Source organism: Hibiscus syriacus, unplaced genomic scaffold (genome assembly GCF_006381635.1).
Source record: "Hibiscus syriacus cultivar Baekdansim isolate YM2019G1 unplaced genomic scaffold, ASM638163v2 tig00111398_pilon, whole genome shotgun sequence".
Lineage (NCBI taxonomy): Eukaryota > Viridiplantae > Streptophyta > Magnoliopsida > Malvales > Malvaceae > Hibiscus > Hibiscus syriacus.
This window is the reverse complement of record NW_024063081.1, coordinates 1,984,160-2,001,157: the sequence shown is the minus strand read 5'-3', so window position 1 is coordinate 2,001,157 and position 16,998 is coordinate 1,984,160. Positions and strand designations below refer to the sequence as shown.

Below are 16,998 nucleotides of genomic sequence, written 5' to 3'. Positions count from 1 at the left end.
TCGTTATCAAATTAAGGATTTTTCGAAGGTTAAAATTTTTGTTTGAATCAAAGGGTCAGTCAAGCATGGTCAAATGGTGCCATCTTAACTGTCCAAGCATGCCAAATTAGCTTTTCGTAAGATATGGGTAACAGAGGTTAACGAATGAGTGACTGTCTTGTCAAAATCGATACTAATAATGATCTTTGTATAACATTTTGAAACTAAAAGTGATAAAAGAAGAAACCTACCTAAACTTTAGTGACCGTTACTATAGTTTACCCTATTTTAAAATTTAAACTCCGTTATAATTAAAAGAGTTAATTGCATTCATATCTCCTCAAAGTATGACCATTATTTTAAATTGCTCCCTAAACTTTTAAATGTTCCAATTGCATCCTTAAATTATGACTATCATTCTAAATTAGTCCTTAAACTTTTGAACATTTCAAGTTCATCCTCGAACTATGACCTTCATTCTAAATTAGTCCTCAAACTTTTTTAACATTCCAATTTCATTCCGAACTATATGTATATACAAATCACATCCCTTGTTAATAAAATTGTTATCCAAAATATACTATTATATGTTTGAAAGAAATAAAATTTAGGTTAAACTATGGTTGAAACTAATTAAATATGTGGATGAATTTGGGGATGAAATTAGAAAATTCAAAAGTTTTAGGATTAATTTAGAAAAGGGTCAATTAGAATATTTAAAAGTTTAAGGACTAATTTAGAATGAGAGTCATAGTTAATGGATGAAATTAGAATATTAAAAAATATAAGGATCAATTTAAAATTAGGGTATAGCTTGAGAACATGTGATGAAATTAATGAGAGTAATTTTTATTGGGCCAAGCGGAGCACGTTGAATATATTCCGACAAGATGCAGTTAAATTAGGTGTAAGAAACAAGGGTGAATATCGTTGTCTGAATCAAACGTGGCACAACTTCAAGAGCACGCCTCATTTTCACTGACACCCATTTACTTTACAGCTTACTTCGAAATGCAGACACAATTCAGACTGCTCCTTTTAAAAAGAAAAAGGAAATGATATGAAGTTGCACGAACTAACAGGCTAACAGCAGCACCTAATATACCTTGGCATTCCTCTCTAGGGATTGAAGATTAGCAGCCACACATCCACTTCAGAAATGGACTGATAATTCCAATTTCCATCAAATTAGGTCACTCTGTAACTTCATTCGCTTGGAATCAGTCAGGTAATTTCTTTTCTACATCTCTTTACCTGTCCTGACCTTTCCTTTTCACTCTTCTCTCCGGATCGACTCTCTTTTTCTTATTTTTTTTCTCTTCAAATTCCTTTAGTTTTTTTTTTCTTTTTATGCTTTCAAGATCCTTCGTTTTGAACTTCCAAATTTTGTGTTTTTATTTGGTTAATTCCTGCAGCGAATTAGTGTTTCACCATGTCTTCTGAAGTTATCTTATTGATTTTCAATTTCCACCAATTATTGTTGTTGAATTGTTGGTAAATATTCTTGTTGTGAATATTCATCTTACTTCAAATGCAACAGCTAGTTCGATGGCTGCTGGTGCGCTTGGTGCAATCATCAGTCATTTTAGTCATTTAGTGGGGTTAGTTCATAGTTAACTTAGAAGAATATGTATTCATGACTTGTTTTCTGATTCTAGACAGAAAAATATGCGATGTTGTATACGAGTATTTTCTTGGACAGATGCTTGGTGACATCTTTTCGTTGACTGCTATGCTATCTATATATGGTTTTTAAACTGGATTATAATTATAGCTTTTGACATTTTCTTGATATACATGCGTTCAAGTTGTGGTATTTTACCGTTTTTATGGATATAACTATGTAAGGCCTCAACTTTGTTGCTTTTTAGTTTTTACTTCAATTTCATCTGTTGGTATTGCTGTATTTGATTAGTAACTTGTTATTGTGTACACAGGCAAATTTGACATCTCTGAAAGAGATTGTGTTAATAGTTGTGCTGAACTTTATCTTCCATGTAATTCAGTTTCTTATTTTATATTTTCTGTTCATCTTTTCCTTTTGGTTTGAAGAAGGATTGTGTTCTTTAGAAAATCGGTTTGATTATACATCTTTTCTCTTGTACCACACTAGGGGATCTGATCCCTACTGATGTCCTCTTTCAGTTTTTATTCCATGGAAGATACACAGTCAGTTGTGATACTCATAGACTCAACAGCTTCTAAGATACGACAGCTTCAGAAAGCATTTGCTGAACTTGAAAGTCAGCGAGCTTTAACACTTAATCTAAGATGGAAAGAACTTGAGGAACATTTCAGTGGTCTTGAGAAGTCCTTGAAGAGACGCTTCCATGAGTTGGAAGACCAAGAGAAGGAGTTTGAGAAAAAAACAAGGAAAGCTCGTGAAATGTTGCAGAAGCGTGAAGCTGGTGTAGTAGCCAACGAACAAGCTACATTGGTGACGCTACAAGAAAAGAGAGATGCTTATGTTTTTGCCATTACTAATGCTCTAGAGAAGCACATGAAATCATCATCTCAGCAGCCTGCTGATATTAACTGTAATTTAGACAGTGTTGAACTCTCATCTGTGGAGAAACCACCTGATTCGGTAGCTACTAAAAATATCTCGGAGGATGTCAAAAGTTCTTTTGAAAATGGAAATTTCAAGGTGAGATCTTATCCCCAATTACTAAAACTATGTGAAGAGATGGACTCTGAAGGACTGCTGAAGTTTATTTCAGATAACCGTAAGAACCTTGCTGCCCTGAAGGAGGAAATTCCTTGGGCGTTGAAAGCTTCAGCAAGCCCAACCCGCTTGGTCCTGGAATCTTTGGAAGGATTTTACCTGTCAGAAGTGCCACATGTAGATGGAAAAAAAGATTCAAATCTACTAGGACTTAGACGAACCTGTATCATGTTGATGGAATGTCATAGCTTCTTGCTATCTAATCTGGGCATGGTTTCCATTTCTGCTCTAATCTCAGAGGATATTAAGGACAAAGCAAAATTAATTGCCGAGGAATGGAAACCAAAGTTGGATTCTCTTGACATGGATGCTAGCAGTGGTAACTCATTGGAAGCTCATGCTTTTCTGCAACTTCTACTTTTGGTATTGCTTCTGACTTCAATGAAGAACAACTTTCGAGGCTGATACCTATGGTCTCTCGTAGTCGACAAGCAGCTGATCTCTGTCGATCCCTTGGCTTATCTGGGAAAATGTCAGGTATAATTGAAGTTCTGGTGAATAGTGGAAGACATATTGATGCAGTTAACCTGGCTTTTGCATTTGAGCTCACAGAGCAGTTTTCACCTGTACCTTTGCTGAAATCCTACTTGAAGGAGGCAAAAAAAGCTTCTTCACAAGTCAAGCCTGGAAATGCCTCTCTCACTGCTCAGGTATGTTCTTTATTCCACTTCTTCTAGGTGATTGGTTTGCCTAATATTGGCTGAATATATTTTGGTTGACCATTAACTGAGTGTTTGAGAGGAAACAGTTATTTTTGTTTCTGCCAACAAGACCTCGTCTGAAGCAGATTGGATCAGCTTTCTGGCCAGTTAGCCATTCTAACATCCTTGAGTCTTGCCTGACCATTAAGTATGGTTTGGCTAGTTAGTTCCTACTTCAACCGACTTCTGCAAAATGACTCTATTTTGCTTAAATCTATTTGCATGTGTCGGTTTGTTCTTGCTACGTGAATATAAGAGTATACTTTGCCAATATTGATGTTCTTGAGCCTTTTCTTTTCAATTCTTTTTCTGCTGCATTTTTGTAAATGAATGAAATACTGTCTTCTGCATTATCAGACTGAAGTTATTGAGAGAGTTGACCACTCTCAAGGCGGTGATCAAGTGCATTGAGGAGCATAATCTTGAGGAGCAATACCCTTTGATCCACTTCAGAAGCGGGTTCTCCCGTTAGAGAAGGCCAAGGAAGACAAGGAGAGGGCAACTGAAGCTGCTAAGCCTCAACCCAAGAGGCCTCGTGCCAATGGTGCCCGAGTCACTAACGTAGCTGTTGGCAAAACATTCTATCCTAGAGTTACTGATAGGCACGTGCAGTACGTGTATGACAGACCCTATGTTTACCCTGTACCTGCTGACAACCCAGCCACTCTCCTCTTGGTTCTGCCACCTACAACTTCTCCCCCAACCATGTGAACTACTTCGGAAATGGGTACCAGTATCAGGCTCCGTATCTTCACTAATTTCCGCACATGTCAAAAGGGTAACTACAATCCTCTCACTTTAGCTGTTAGCCTTAACCTTTCCGGTGCAGTGTATGAATGGATTTAGTATTTTAAAAAGAACAAAAAAAATGAAAAAAAAAGTTTTTAATTTTAATCTGGTGTAGACGAAGATATTTTAATCCTCTAATATATGCAGTCTGTTTTATATGTATGTCCCCTGAATTCTTTAGGGCATTTTCTGTTTTGCCACTGAAATGTTTAAGTAGTTCTCTTTAAATTTGTGTTATAAGCAGTAATATCAGATTGAGTACCGAGGAGTGAAGACATGTTTATTAAGGATGGATATGGAAAGTTTAAAACAAATGGTAAAATTAATAACCAAAGAAATCTGTCCAAATAAATACATTAGCTACGAGCATGAACTTTTGCATCCAAGGTTAGTTAGCATCGTCTCCAAATTAAGAGCAAAGATGTTCATTGGTTTTATATCTCAAAACTGTTGCATGATAAACTAATTATTATAGTATACAATGATAACGATAAACATAAACTATCACAAAATAAAAAGAAACGAAGTATGACATTAAAGTTTATATTAAAACTAATTGATAAAAGAGGAGAATTTATTACACTAAAAAGATATTATAAGACCAACAACCAGCTGGTCTAGCGGTTCAAATCATGACGTTTGCAAATGAAGTAAAATGGGTTGGGAGAGTCGCTCTCTCCTCTGCAGTACCCGATTTGGATTAATCGATTAATAGATCGAATACACATGATTTATTCAAAAGAGAGATTATAAAAGGGTTGCGAGCATATAAGACTTGAAAGTTAATTCATTTATATCAAACTTTCAAATTTTTAGTATTTATATTTATATCAAATTAATTTTTTATTTTTAATCAATATCTGACTCTGAAGTATAGTTTTATACGATAATTTAACATATTTGAATGACACTCTCATTTTATTACTTTATATATATATATATATATATATATATTATTTTTTTAAAACAAATTATATCATAATAGTTTTTAATAGTCTGGCGTAATACTAAAAATAGTATATGTTTATTATTTTTCTTAATATTAACAACAAACATCGTGTAAATATAATTATTCAAATTTAAAATCTTAGAGCGAATAACATTTTTTTAATCATTGATGAATTCAATTAATTAAACATAATTTGAAATATATAATTGTAACACTAACGTTATATAAAACATCAAGATGCTTGGATTATGTGACATGAAAGCAATATTTGGGGGTGCTATAGATGGATGGATAAGAGATAAGATTCTGACATTCTCTCCACCAATAAAAAACATGCAAAGTAAACACATCTTCTTCCTTGGCCACAAATTTAGCAGATATTGATACTCTTTGCCCCCCATCTTCTCTTACCGCCTGTCTCTACATATTTCAACTTTTTCTTCTTAAGTCCCTCTGTTTTTTTTTCTTCAAAATTTGATTAACCAAACTGAACCTATATGGCTACCATTTGTTCTCCGATGGCGAGTCAGCTGAGGAGCAGCTTTACGTCATCTGTTACGAGAGCACTTGCAGTCCCCAAGGTTATTTCCGGAGCTCCATTCAGAGCCTCACCCGCCAAGACCCGCTTCACTGTCAAAGCTATTCAATCTGATAAAGTAAGTAAAAGCTCCCCATCACTCGGTAAGACTTCCATAGTTATATTCTGCATCTTATTTATTTTAAAAATTTAATAATTAATAATAATTTCAATTAAAATATTATATTAGTATAAGTTTTAATTTAAAATTTATATAATTAATAATAATTTCGATTATAATTAAAAATATTATATGAAATTTTTAATAATAATTTTTTATGTTGTAATATAATAGTTATACAATTTATATATTTTATTATAAAAAAATATAATAATTTTAATTTTTGCCTAAAAATACTTATAATTTTTTTAGTTACAACCTATTACATTTTTTAAACCATATATTTTCCTTCCATTTTGCAGCCAACGTATCAAGTGATTCAACCCATCAACGGTGACCCTTTCATCGGAAGTCTTGAAACTCCGATCACATCAAGCCCTTTGATCGCTTGGTACCTCTCAAACCTTCCGGCATACAGGACGGCAGTGAACCCACTTCTGAGAGGCGTGGAGGTGGGTCTAGCCCACGGCTTCCTCCTAGTGGGTCCGTTTGTTAAAGCGGGTCCTCTAAGGAACACAGCTGTTGCAGGTCAAGCCGGGTCATTGGCAGCTGCCGGCCTGGTCGTAATCCTCAGCATTTGCTTGACGATGTATGGCGTTGCATCGTTCAACGAAGGAGATCCTTCGACAGCCCCGAGCCTAACCCTGACTGGGAGGAAGAAGGAGCCGGACCAGTTGCAAACGGCGGAGGGATGGGCTAAGTTCACCGGAGGATTCTTCTTTGGAGGAATATCGGGTGTCATTTGGGCTTACTTCCTTCTCTATGTCCTCGACCTTCCGTACTTCGTTAAGTAGATCGTATCTATGCGTTTAACTTCGAGTGATTTCACTTCAAAAAAAAAAAAAAACTTCGAGTGATTTCTTAATGTAAATCTATGTACTTTGGACCTACCGTTGGGAACAAATCTTAAGTTATCACTAACTACTTTCTAAACCAAAAGAGGAAGGTCTCTCGGCACTTGCAAACACTTGATTCAAGGATAAATGAAACCTTCCCGTTAATCAAGCCAAAATAAAAATAAAAATGCGGAGAAATTATATTAATTAATAAAAAAATAAAAAAAAATAGACAATTTAGAATCTTCTCAAATTTAAACAACGTTTTTAGATTTTATATCCCACTAAATTGGGATTAAAATAATTAATTAGAACTAAATTGAACTTTAATTATAAATAGCAATTTATCTCTTTAATACTTTGATATGTTATGTATGCATGAATCCAAAAAGATTTGTTGGTTTAATCCCCCTAAAAAAATGTACAAGATGAAAGTCAAATCCGAGTGAAGTAGTGGCGGATGTACGTGTCTTTTTAGGATAGGTACGTATTTATTTTAAATTTAAATTTTTATGTTAATTATTTATTTTTTTTATGTTCATTTTAAAATTTTATTTATATTTACTTCATACAAAGGTTTTTGTTATTAATACATACGTAGTCATTCTAAAAAATATTTCTAGATTCACAAATGGGTGAAGTATAAAGAGGGACAGAAAGGGGAGACGAGTTTGTTGTTTACTTGATGGGCAAGTCATTGGTTCTAGATAGGAAGACAATAAACGAAACATCGTGGTAAGGGAGATTAAGCCCTTCGTAAAAGTTCCACTCTTACGCACGTAAGACAAAGATGAAGCAATCCGTAGGCGGTTGGTCAGATTTACAAAGTCAACCTTTTACTTTTACATTGCCTATATATATATATATAACATGTTATGTATATATATATTGCATTACATGTTGAAATCAAATCAGTGAACGTACCAAGTACAAAAGCAACAGATATTGAATCATGAAGATGGAGAACCAAGTGTTGCTCTTATTTGCTATCTACTTTAGTCTCCTGGGTGAACTAAGTGGCGAAGATGGTGTTATTAGACAGGCGGTTGATGTCGGGTTAATCGTCGATATGGGATCGAGGGAGGGGAAGATCATCCACAGCTGCATTTCGATGGCGATTTCCGGGTTACGTAGCTCAACTCAAATGAGGATACTTCTCCACACCAGAGACTCCAAAGGGGACCCTTTCCATGTTTTATCCGCTGGTATTTAACCTCTCTTTGCCTCCAACCATCTCACTTTTAGTTAGTCAATGATATGCTCAGTGATTTTAAAATGTTTATACTTGGATTTTGTCAAGTCAACTCGTAAGGCTTACATATATGAATGATTTAGTCAAATTAATTTTTTATTATTATTTATAAAACTATTATTATTATTATTATTAAGGTTAGTGACAGATTTAGAAATTAAAAATAAGAGTTTAAAATTTAAATACTCTATTCTAAATAAATTTGAGTTTGCAATTTTTTTATTTCTATTAACAAATTAAACTAAATTTAACGATTTTTTTTCCAAAATAATGGGTGTCAATTGCTCCTTAGAGAGCCTCATATATCCATCCCGGATTAAGGTTAGAATCCACTTATATCTAATATATATTTTTTCTAAAATAATATGTGTATGATTTCTCCCTAAATAGCCGTATACATCCGCCCCTAATTAAGGTTCCACTTATATGTAATAGGATTATTTTTTATTTTACATCTTTCAAGATTATTGGATAAATAAAAATAATTTTTTTTTATTAATATCTTCCAAAATTTGAGAGTTTACATCTTCAAGTTGAAATCTCATATTCTAATTATTGGATTTATATCGATTTTTTCTCTCAACTATATATTGTATTTATTGTGTATATAAATATTCCATCTTCAAATGGTTGGCGTTAGTAGTCCCTTTTACCAAGTTAGACTAATTATTGCAGACGAAATTTCCCGGCAAAGATCAAGGGCAGGCTGTTGCTCCACATTATCTAAGTATACGTATCCCTGTTAAGATTAGGGTAAACTACTCTCTCGGTCGCCAAGCTATTAAACTTCGGTAACTAAACTTGTTTTTTTTACAAAATCATCACTAATGCTATTTTCTATTTTGATTATCTATTATTAAAAACTAAACGTAATAATGACATGATTTTTGAATGGGTCACACCCCGGGTGGTGCAACCTGAGCCTAGAGTGGACTTCACTGTCGGCATACCCCAAGTTTAGAGGGTTTAGAGTCATTTCACAATTTCTAATGGCGGAAGTAGGGATGGACATAGGTCGGGATTTTGGTCCACCCGACCCGACCAAAATAAATGTTCACCCGACCCGAACCTGACCCGATATATAACTTAAAAATCCGACCCGACCCGAAATAAAAAAAAAATTATTCAATAAAAACAATGACTTAATTGGAAAAAATATATAGAGAGAGGGGTATTATTGTAATTATTCCTAAATATTTAAAGTAAAATTATATATTCTTTCGAGTCGGATATTTTTACCCTAAACCCGAACCCGACCCGAACCCGATTTTTTTTTAAAAAAATCCGACCTGATCGGGTGGAATCTGTCGGGTTCATGTCTCATGCCCATCCCTAGGTGGAAGTCTTCGATGTACCAATGAGGAGCCACAATTGAGATTTCACGTCCATCTTAAAGTTGTATTTTAATATCAAAGAATAAGAAATTGATGAGTTCTAAGTTAAATTTATGAAGTTTAGAGTATTATCCAATAAAACGGAGGTCGAATTCACATTCAAAAGGTAATAGAAGGTGATTTGAAATTTTTTGGATTTAACGATCGTTAGTGATAACTATTAACAGTGGTCAACATGGTGGTTAGTGATGGTTTCTATCTAAATATGAGTTTAGAGAATATAGAGAAATATGAGAAGGATCAAATTGAAAGGATTTTTAAATATTGAGAGTTAAATTTATTGATATATTTTAAATTATGATCAAATTGATAGAATGTATAAGTTTTAAGGATTAAAATTATTATTACGCTTGTCACACCACCATCTTCGTTAAGTTTTAGCGGAAACTTAATGACTGATGACCAAAAACACATAACATTAGTGATGATTTTCAAAAACAAAAAGGTTTGATAATGGAAATAGAAAAATCATAATAATTTGATGACTAATGGGTAGTTTACCCTAATATCTAATATTGAAATCTGATTGGTTGAACTTTTGTCCGTTGACCTACTTTGTAATTTAGGGTCTATTTGTTTCATTGAAAACATTTTTCGGAAAATGAAATCTGGAAAATGTTTTACAGAAATGTAAATCATTTTTCAGAAAATATTTTTCAGTGTTTGGATAGTACATTGTAAAATATTTTATATTGTTTGGTTAATTTTTCTGAAAACAGTTTTCAGAATCTGTTTTTAATAAAGAAGGTGTACATATTGGATATGTTTTATTATTTATTATTTTTAAAGGTTGTTTTTTTATATATAATTATATTTTATAAAAATATGTATTTTAGATAATATTAATAATTGATTAAAAATATATTATAAAAGTTTATAAATCCTAAGAATTGTTTAATTACTATACCAAATTAAAAACAACAATAATACATAACATTGTAATAATAATAGTGTCAAAATATATAATTAAAGGGTTTATCACATTAAAACAACAATAATTGCCAACCGTAATAATACAAATTAATTTTATAAGCTGAACAGTAAACAAATCTAATTAGCTTTACATTCATAGTAGAACAATGATTTTGATACTCGGTTATTCCTGGAAATAAATTTCTCTCCACCAAATGTTAAAATCTTGGAGAACTTAAAACGTATGGTCATATCTCATGGTTGAACGCACTATCATCTGGCATGAACATTGGTGGGGATCGACCAACTTTCTCACAGCCGACATCATCTTCTACTTCACTCCCGTATAAACAATTGCCATTATTGATGCTAAGCTCTGAACTACCAATATATCAGGCATTTATCCTTGATGGTTCCTTGTGAACTATTGATGTAGGTACAAAAATGCGCCTTTCAGTTATTTAGAACAGGGCTAAGAGTTAAGACATGGCTAAGTTTTATTTAGAACAAGATAAAAAAGGAAATCAAGTAACTTCAAATTTCCAGATAAATTGTTGTATCATGTACTAGAATAATCCAAACTTCTCAAAATGTGTGCAATCCATATTATAGCGTTAAGGAAAAAATTAGTTACTCTGGATTTCAAGGCAGTCGAACGAGTGTTAGGAGTGCCAATCTGACTCACTACAGTCTTTTGTGAGTCCATCTCCAAGGAAGGAAAAAGGGGAGTACCTGGAGGTGTTAAGAGCCTGACAAGTGAGACAACTCCTGTTAATACTGTCATATTACAAGGAAATAATTTAACTTGGTTACATTCATGTAGGGAAGCAAAGGACTAGCACAAAGCCGACAGAAGTCGACCTTAACACATTCTTTACCATAGATTCATGAAACATTGCGTTTGGATCTGATCAAATTGGAACATAAAATGACATAGAACCAAGAGAAAGAAATGGAATCAAGTTTTTAACAAGGAAAATCAATTCAACTCAATCCAAAAGAACTAAGAAAGTCAAGTTTTTAACAAGGAAAATCAATTTAACCCATTCCACAAACAGATTCTTTACAGTCAAAACAAAACCCTTACCTAAACCCCAAATTTGCCTCCGTAACCATGACTTTCCGACAAAACCAAGTACAAAATAAATAAGATTATACAGCGCATAAACAATCAAACATAATTCCACGAATTACCTAAATATCTAATAACCCATTAAAGACAACATGTTGCATTTAAATCATTATTCAGATCAGAAGCCAAGAAGCAATTAATCAAAAGCTAATCGACAGAAAACACAATTGTAATATTGTCCAATACAAGCAGATTTAATGGATAGCAGTAGGAATCAATAGCAGAGTAATAGAGAGGAAGTACCAGAAAATGCAGAGGCGAGAGAGAAGTAAACTAAAAAAAAATGGAAAATTAGGGAAGGAAAAAGAAAAGGGAGAAGAAGAAACGAGACATACCTGAGAATACGACCGCCCGCCTCGCCTGTGAGAAGGATTCCAAACAGTCGTCGGTGTGGAGCAAAGGACGGGAGAAAGAATTCATGGTGTTCTCTGTGTGGAGCAAGGACTGCAAGAAATTTGGATTTCAACTTACCCTTTTCTAAACGGTAAGTTGAAATACCGTGTTTAAGCCTTAGTTTTCCATTGACTGGAAAACATTTTACATTGACCTTGAGTTTGCAGCGAACCAAACACCCGAAAACGGGGAAAACATTTTCCGTAAAATGTTTTTCCCGTTCCAAGCAGACCCTTAATGTATACCTAATACGTTAAAAAATTTGAATCAAAATTTAACCTTTATACTGTATATTACTAAAATCCAGCTTTCAAGCTCTTGGAAAATGACAAAGTCGGGGGTCATACTCCTTCCGCAAAATTCTAAATTGGAAGCAAAATATTTGGCTGAATTTGGAGATCACACCAAAGTCCCAGTAATCTCTATTTCACGACTTCAATCTGCAGAAGGGAAAGCAATTGCTGCTTTCATAGAATCACATGAAAGGTAAGATGTTGTCCTCATCTACGAACATAATGACAATTGGAGTGATTTCTTTGAAGAGACAGTTTCAGATTGCGTACAAAATCGCAGTGTCTGCTTCATCTGAAGATGATAGTATCATCGAAGAACTTCACAGGCTCCAAGCAATGGAAACTTGGGTATTTGTCGTGCATGTATCCCACGTCTTAGCATCTCGACTTTTCGAACAAGCGAAAAGGTTGGGGATGATCGGCCAAGGGCATGCATGGATCGTGACTTCCAAGACCATGAACCACTTGCAAATGAACGATTCATCGGTCTTTGCATCGAGGCCAGGATTCATTGGTTTCAGGTCTTATAAAATTAGAGAATTAAAAGAGTTCTGTAATAAGGAGTTTGATATGCAAGTGATGATGAAGAATTTTGACGACTTTATTCATGGAAAGTTAAGCTCGAGCACTTTTGAAATAGTTATTGTGATGGGTGAAAGGGAAAGAAGAGTTGGCTTTTGGACATCTGCAGGTGACATAACAATGAAGTTACACGGTTCCACTCATGGAAGGGATCTGTTTTCAAGTTCGACCAATGGCGACCTCGAAACGATAATCTGGCCTGGTGGGACTTCAACCATTCCCAAAGGTCGAACGATGCAAATGAGCAGTAAGATCCTAAGGATTGGCGTTCCGGTAACGAATGGGTTCACACAATTGCTGAAAGTGGACCGTGATCTTCAGACTAATGCCACGATTGTCTCTGGTTTCTGCATAGATGTTTCAGAGCTGCAATGGACGGTTTGAAGTACCCAATGCCCTATGATTTTGTACCCTTCGAATATAACAACTCGAACATTGGTGAGGCTTACGATAATCTTGTCTACGAAGTATATCTCCAGGTATGGTTCTTAAATGTTAACTGGTTCGTTTATGCAAACTTGCGTTTATTGATTTGTGGTATCTTTTTTTATTACAGGTTGGATAAACAAAACAAAACAGAAGTATGATGCTGTTGTTGGGGACATAACGATTACAGCAAACAGATCTTTGTATGTGAATTTTGCCTTGCCATACACGGACATGGGGGTGGGGATGGTTATTCAGAAAACTCCGAAGGATAGCAGAAACTTGTGGATTTTCTTAAAACCACTTACAGGAGGACTTTGGCTTACGATTGTCGGAGTTTATGTCTTAACAGCTTCAGTTATTTGGCTGATAGAACGCCCTTCCTTCGCTGAACAAACCCCGCAATCGAACGGACAGATCGAAAGGATGTTTAGCTTCTCCTTCTCCATCCTCGTTTTTGCTCACTGTAAGCATTCTCAAACTTCCATGTTACTCTCCCAAAAAGGAAAATTGATTATCTGTTCTGAATGCAAATGCAGGGGAGAAATTATCAAGTAACTTGTCGAGATCCGTGGTTCTTTTATGGGTGTTCTTGGTGTTCATAATAGGTTCGAATTACACAGCCACATTGACATCAATGATGACGGTCCAACATATCGAGTTAAACTCCAAGATGAGATGCATAGGACACCGAACAGGTCCGGTCACCCAAGAAGTCATCGGCAATCTAAATTTCGAAAGCTCTAGTTCCACATCTATATGGCTTACTTCTTCGGAGGAATTCGCAAAAGCTTTATCGGAAGGAAGTAAATGTTGACTATGCACCGAAAAATTTAGGGGACTACAACAATGGTCAAAAGTTGCAGTTAAGTGGTTGAAAAAAATAGTAAAATCACAATTTAGTCATTATACTTTAGGGTATTTATAAGATTAATCCTTAAGCTTCAACTATAAATATCCTGGCCCATTTAACTTCAAAACCATCCCAAATCATTCTAGTTTTCTCCCAATACTAAAGAATTTAGAGAGTTTCTTGAGAGTTGTTTTCTCCTTAGTAGATCGAGAGAGGTTGTAATTCATATTTTCTCATAGTGAAATTCTTCTACCGTTGCCCTTGGTTTTTACCCTATATTATTTAAGGTTTTCCACATATATTTTGTGTCTTCTTTATCTTTATTTTCTCAAATTATCAGTTGCGATTTTGCTCTATCCGATAGCCGTCTTCCGCAACAATTGGTATCCGAGCCAGATTAGAGTGTGTAATATCTACTTATTGTCTTTGTGGTTGCCACCAAAAGGTGGATCCTCCAACATAAGAAAGTAAGAAGGTATTACCCATTCTTTGAAGGTTCCAGAGAACTATTCACGATAGTGAAATAGAGGAAGCTATCCGTAATAGAAGTTATGACAACGGAATTTGATATTGAAAAATTCAATAGGAGAAATTTCTCATTGTGGAAATTGAAGATGAAAGCTATCCTGAGGAAAGACGGTTGTCTAACAGTCTATCAGTGAAAGGCCAATAGATTTCACAGATGACAACAAATGGATCAAGATGGACGAGAATAATATGGAAAACTTTCATCTAGCATTAGCAGATGAAGTATTGTCAAGCATCGAGGAAAAGAAGACAGCTAAGGAGATATGAGATCATCTCACCAAATTGTACGAGGCCACATCGTTGCACAATAAAATTTTCCTTAAGAGGAAATTGTACACTCTCCGTATGCCATAATCTACTTCATTAACGGTGCACTTAAATACACTAAACACTTTATTTTCCTAGCTTACATCCTTAAGATGTACAATAGGAGAACAAGAACTGGCTGAACTTCTACTTCAAAGTCTACATGATTCGTATGATCAACTCATCATCAACTTGACAAACAGTAATGTCACCAGTCTAGTCTTCGATGACGTTGCAGCTGATGTTCTACAAGAAGAAAATTGGCGCAAGAACAAGGAAGACAGACAAGTAAATCTACAACAAGCAGAAGAGTTGACAACGATGAGAGGGAGATCAACAAAATGTGACCAAAGTAGCAGTCACACACATGGTAGATCGAAGTCAATAAGCAAAAAGAATTTAAAGTGTTACAACTGTGGAAAGAATGGTCACTTAAAGAAGGATTGTTGGAGTCTAAATAAAAACTTCAATCCACAAGGCAATACCGCAAAACACTTCAGATGATGGAGACGCTCTATGTTGTGAAGTGTCAACCACCGTGGAAGGCAGAAAAACATTTGCAGATATATGGCTCATTGATTCGGGAGAAACATATCACATGACCTCGAGAAGAGAATGGTTCCATCATTATAAACCTGTTTCAGGAGGATCTATGTATAGTTGCAATGATCATGCCTTAGAGATCGTTGGCGTGAGAACCATCAAATTAAATATTTATGATGGAACAATTAAAGTTGTTCGAGATGTGCGACACGTGAAAGGCCTGAAGAAAAATTTATTATCCTACGGATTGTTGGATAATAATGCAAGCAAGATTGAAACACGGAAATGAATCATGAATGTGTTCTGTGGAGCGCTTGTGGTGCTAAAAGGCGAAAAGATAGCTGCAAACTTGTACATGCTGAAGGGAGAGACTTTGCTAGAAGCAGAAGCCTTTGTTGCCTCATGTAGTTCAAATTCTACAATTCTATGGCATCAGAAACTTGGACACATGCCAGAACAAGGAATGAAAGTCCTTGTGGAGAAAAAACTACTTTCATGCTTAACAAAGGTATCAATTACTTTGTGTGAGCATTGCATAACAAGTAAGCAACACCGGTTGAAATTCAACACATCAAATTCTAGAGGCAAAAGTGTTCTAGAATTGGTTCACTCTGACGTATGGCAAGCACTAGTTACATCCTTAGGCAGAGCAAAATATTTTGTCTCATTTATTGATCACTACTCCAGGAGATGTTGGGTGTACCCTATTAAGAAGAAGTCAGACGTGTTTTCAACTTTCAAAAACTTCAAAGCACGAGTGGAACTTGATTTTGGAAATAAGATCAAGTGTTTCAGAACAGATAATGGAGGAGAATACACAAGTGAAGAATTTGATAACTTTTGCAGGAAAGAATGTATCAAAAGACAGTTCACAGTGGCAAACACTCCTCAACAAAATGGAGTGACAGAGCGGATGACAAAACCTTGTTAGAAAGAACAAGAGCAATGTTGAGGGATGCAGGCCTAGAAAAATCATTCTGGGCAGAAGCAGTCAATACCGTCTGTTATTTGGTGAATCGAGCTCCATCAACGGCAATAGAAGTAACACCCCAACCCGTATCTGACCCGAATCCGAGTCCGAAGTGTCACATTGACTTTTCAAAAATCTTTACTTGTATAAAATATTGAGTAATTAAAATTTATTATTACATATAACTTATTCAAAACCTTTATCGAACTATTCAGAGCTTATACAATATATTATTTTGAATACATTCCAACTAGAACTTTATGTATTAAAATACATATTATTCACCTTTCTTCTGATCTGACCTTTGATAAGGAGAACTGACATGTCTTGCTCCACATTGCTCTTTAATCTTCTCACTTCGGTAACCTACGTGTGAAATAATCACACACTTAGTCGATGACTTAGTGAGGCAATGAACATAAAATATAACTATAGCTTGTAATCATGCATGAACAATTACTACTATCACTCATACCCTTATTCATGTAACAAATCCCTATAACACATATGCAATATATATCATTACATATAAAAACATATACACACATATATTCATCACTCATCATTTCCATCATTAGCCTTATTTCATTATCAATATTATTATCGTTTATATCACTTAATACATATCCTCTTATACCTAGCATTTTAACCAACATTTGCCTCATTTAATCATACAATCCACATATCATCATATAAATCATATAATACCATTCAGATCACAAAAACATACAAATCAC

The 16,998-nt window shown here is 34.8% G+C and overlaps 2 protein-coding genes and 1 pseudogene across 2 annotated transcripts; all 3 read left to right on the top strand.

The window, feature by feature from the left end:
- Positions 1-1,116: 1,116 nt before the first annotated feature.
- LOC120161342 lies at positions 1,117-4,265 on the top strand (annotated as a pseudogene).
- Positions 4,266-5,568: 1,303 nt separating this feature from the next.
- Positions 5,569-6,662, top strand: LOC120161339 (photosystem I reaction center subunit XI, chloroplastic-like). The gene is made up of 2 exons (XM_039171615.1): positions 5,569-5,799; positions 6,144-6,662. The coding sequence occupies exons 1-2, from the start codon at positions 5,641-5,643 to the stop codon at positions 6,633-6,635; spliced, it is 651 nt and encodes a 216-aa protein (XP_039027546.1). The 5' UTR covers positions 5,569-5,640; the 3' UTR covers positions 6,636-6,662.
- Positions 6,663-7,635: 973 nt separating this feature from the next.
- LOC120161114 (glutamate receptor 1.2-like) lies at positions 7,636-13,878 on the top strand. Its single transcript, XM_039171388.1, has 7 exons — positions 7,636-7,882; positions 10,672-10,691; positions 12,068-12,246; positions 12,305-13,013; positions 13,064-13,114; positions 13,215-13,527; positions 13,601-13,878. Exons 1-7 carry the CDS (start codon positions 7,636-7,638, stop codon positions 13,876-13,878), a joined length of 1,797 nt encoding a protein of 598 aa, XP_039027319.1.
- Positions 13,879-16,998: the final 3,120 nt, after the last annotated feature.

Coding starts and splice junctions, on each gene's coding strand:
- LOC120161339 (XM_039171615.1), top strand. CDS start 5,641: ATGGCTACCATTTGTTCTCCGATGGCGAGTCAGCTGAGGAGCAGCTTT. Junction 5,800..6,143: donor AAGCTATTCAATCTGATAAA/GTAAGTAAAAGC, acceptor TCCATTTTGCAG/CCAACGTATCAAGTGATTCA.
- LOC120161114 (XM_039171388.1), top strand. CDS start 7,636: ATGGAGAACCAAGTGTTGCTCTTATTTGCTATCTACTTTAGTCTCCTG. Junction 10,692..12,067: donor GTACAAAAATGCGCCTTTCA/GTTATTTAGAAC, acceptor ACTAAAATCCAG/CTTTCAAGCTCTTGGAAAAT. Junction 13,014..13,063: donor TTTCAGAGCTGCAATGGACG/GTTTGAAGTACC, acceptor GAATATAACAAC/TCGAACATTGGTGAGGCTTA.